The sequence below is a fragment of the Frankliniella occidentalis genome, unplaced genomic scaffold (assembly GCF_000697945.3).
Source record: "Frankliniella occidentalis isolate FOCC.00 unplaced genomic scaffold, Focc_3.1 Scaffold1889, whole genome shotgun sequence".
Taxonomy (NCBI): domain Eukaryota; kingdom Metazoa; phylum Arthropoda; class Insecta; order Thysanoptera; family Thripidae; genus Frankliniella; species Frankliniella occidentalis.
Window position 1 is genome coordinate 5,438 of NW_026268984.1, and position 648 is coordinate 6,085.

General features: G+C 34.3%; 1 protein-coding gene across 1 annotated transcript in view; it reads left to right on the forward strand.

The window, feature by feature from the left end:
- Nucleotides 1–482, forward strand: part of LOC127751895 (uncharacterized) — a gene marked incomplete at its 3' end in the record, with an annotated part of 5,743 nt that extends 5,261 nt beyond the window's left edge. The window contains exon 7 of the mRNA XM_052276146.1: nt 390–482. Coding sequence (XP_052132106.1) covers nt 390–482 — 93 coding nt within the window. The remainder of the gene's footprint in view (nt 1–389) is intronic.
- Nucleotides 483–648: the final 166 nt, after the last annotated feature.

Sequence of the window (648 nt, forward strand, 5' to 3'; positions counted from 1 at the left end):
TGCACATTTTGTTCCAAGTTCTTTCTCGCTTTTCAGGAGGAAAACATTAAGAGGAGAAGTTTACTACGCATGCTGGAAATATCAGTGTGGTGTTGTGATCAATGTGCAAGAAGAAAGTATGTCAACTCATATTTCTTTTTACCAATTGTAGCATTGCCATTCATGTTACACCAAATTTTGCTTTTAAGTTTCTTAAATTTCTGAGCAATTTGAATACTGGCCTCAGCCAACATTTTTGGTATTTTGGCTATCTGTTGCTTGATTACTGCATTTATATGTAGTTGGCTTGTTTATTGTTTATGCTTAAGTTATCATCCACATATTTTTCCCATGGATACATACTGTATTTCTCCATATTGGTAACTATTCAATTAATTTTCTTCTTTAAGGAACAGAACAGTTGAAGCCTATGTCAGTCCAGGAGACATGTAGTAACCCAACATTAACAAATGATGGCTCACAGAATTCAGTACTTGAAGAAGGTGAGTAGATAATCTCAAGGTTTTGTGTAGTTCATTTAATTCCTTCATCCTTCTTACATTTGTGCTCTTTACATACTGGCAGTTGAATGTAGCATTTGCAAAGAAATGGGTTCATGTGAGAAAACCACTTTGAAAATGGGTATCAGTACAAATACCTATTTTTTGT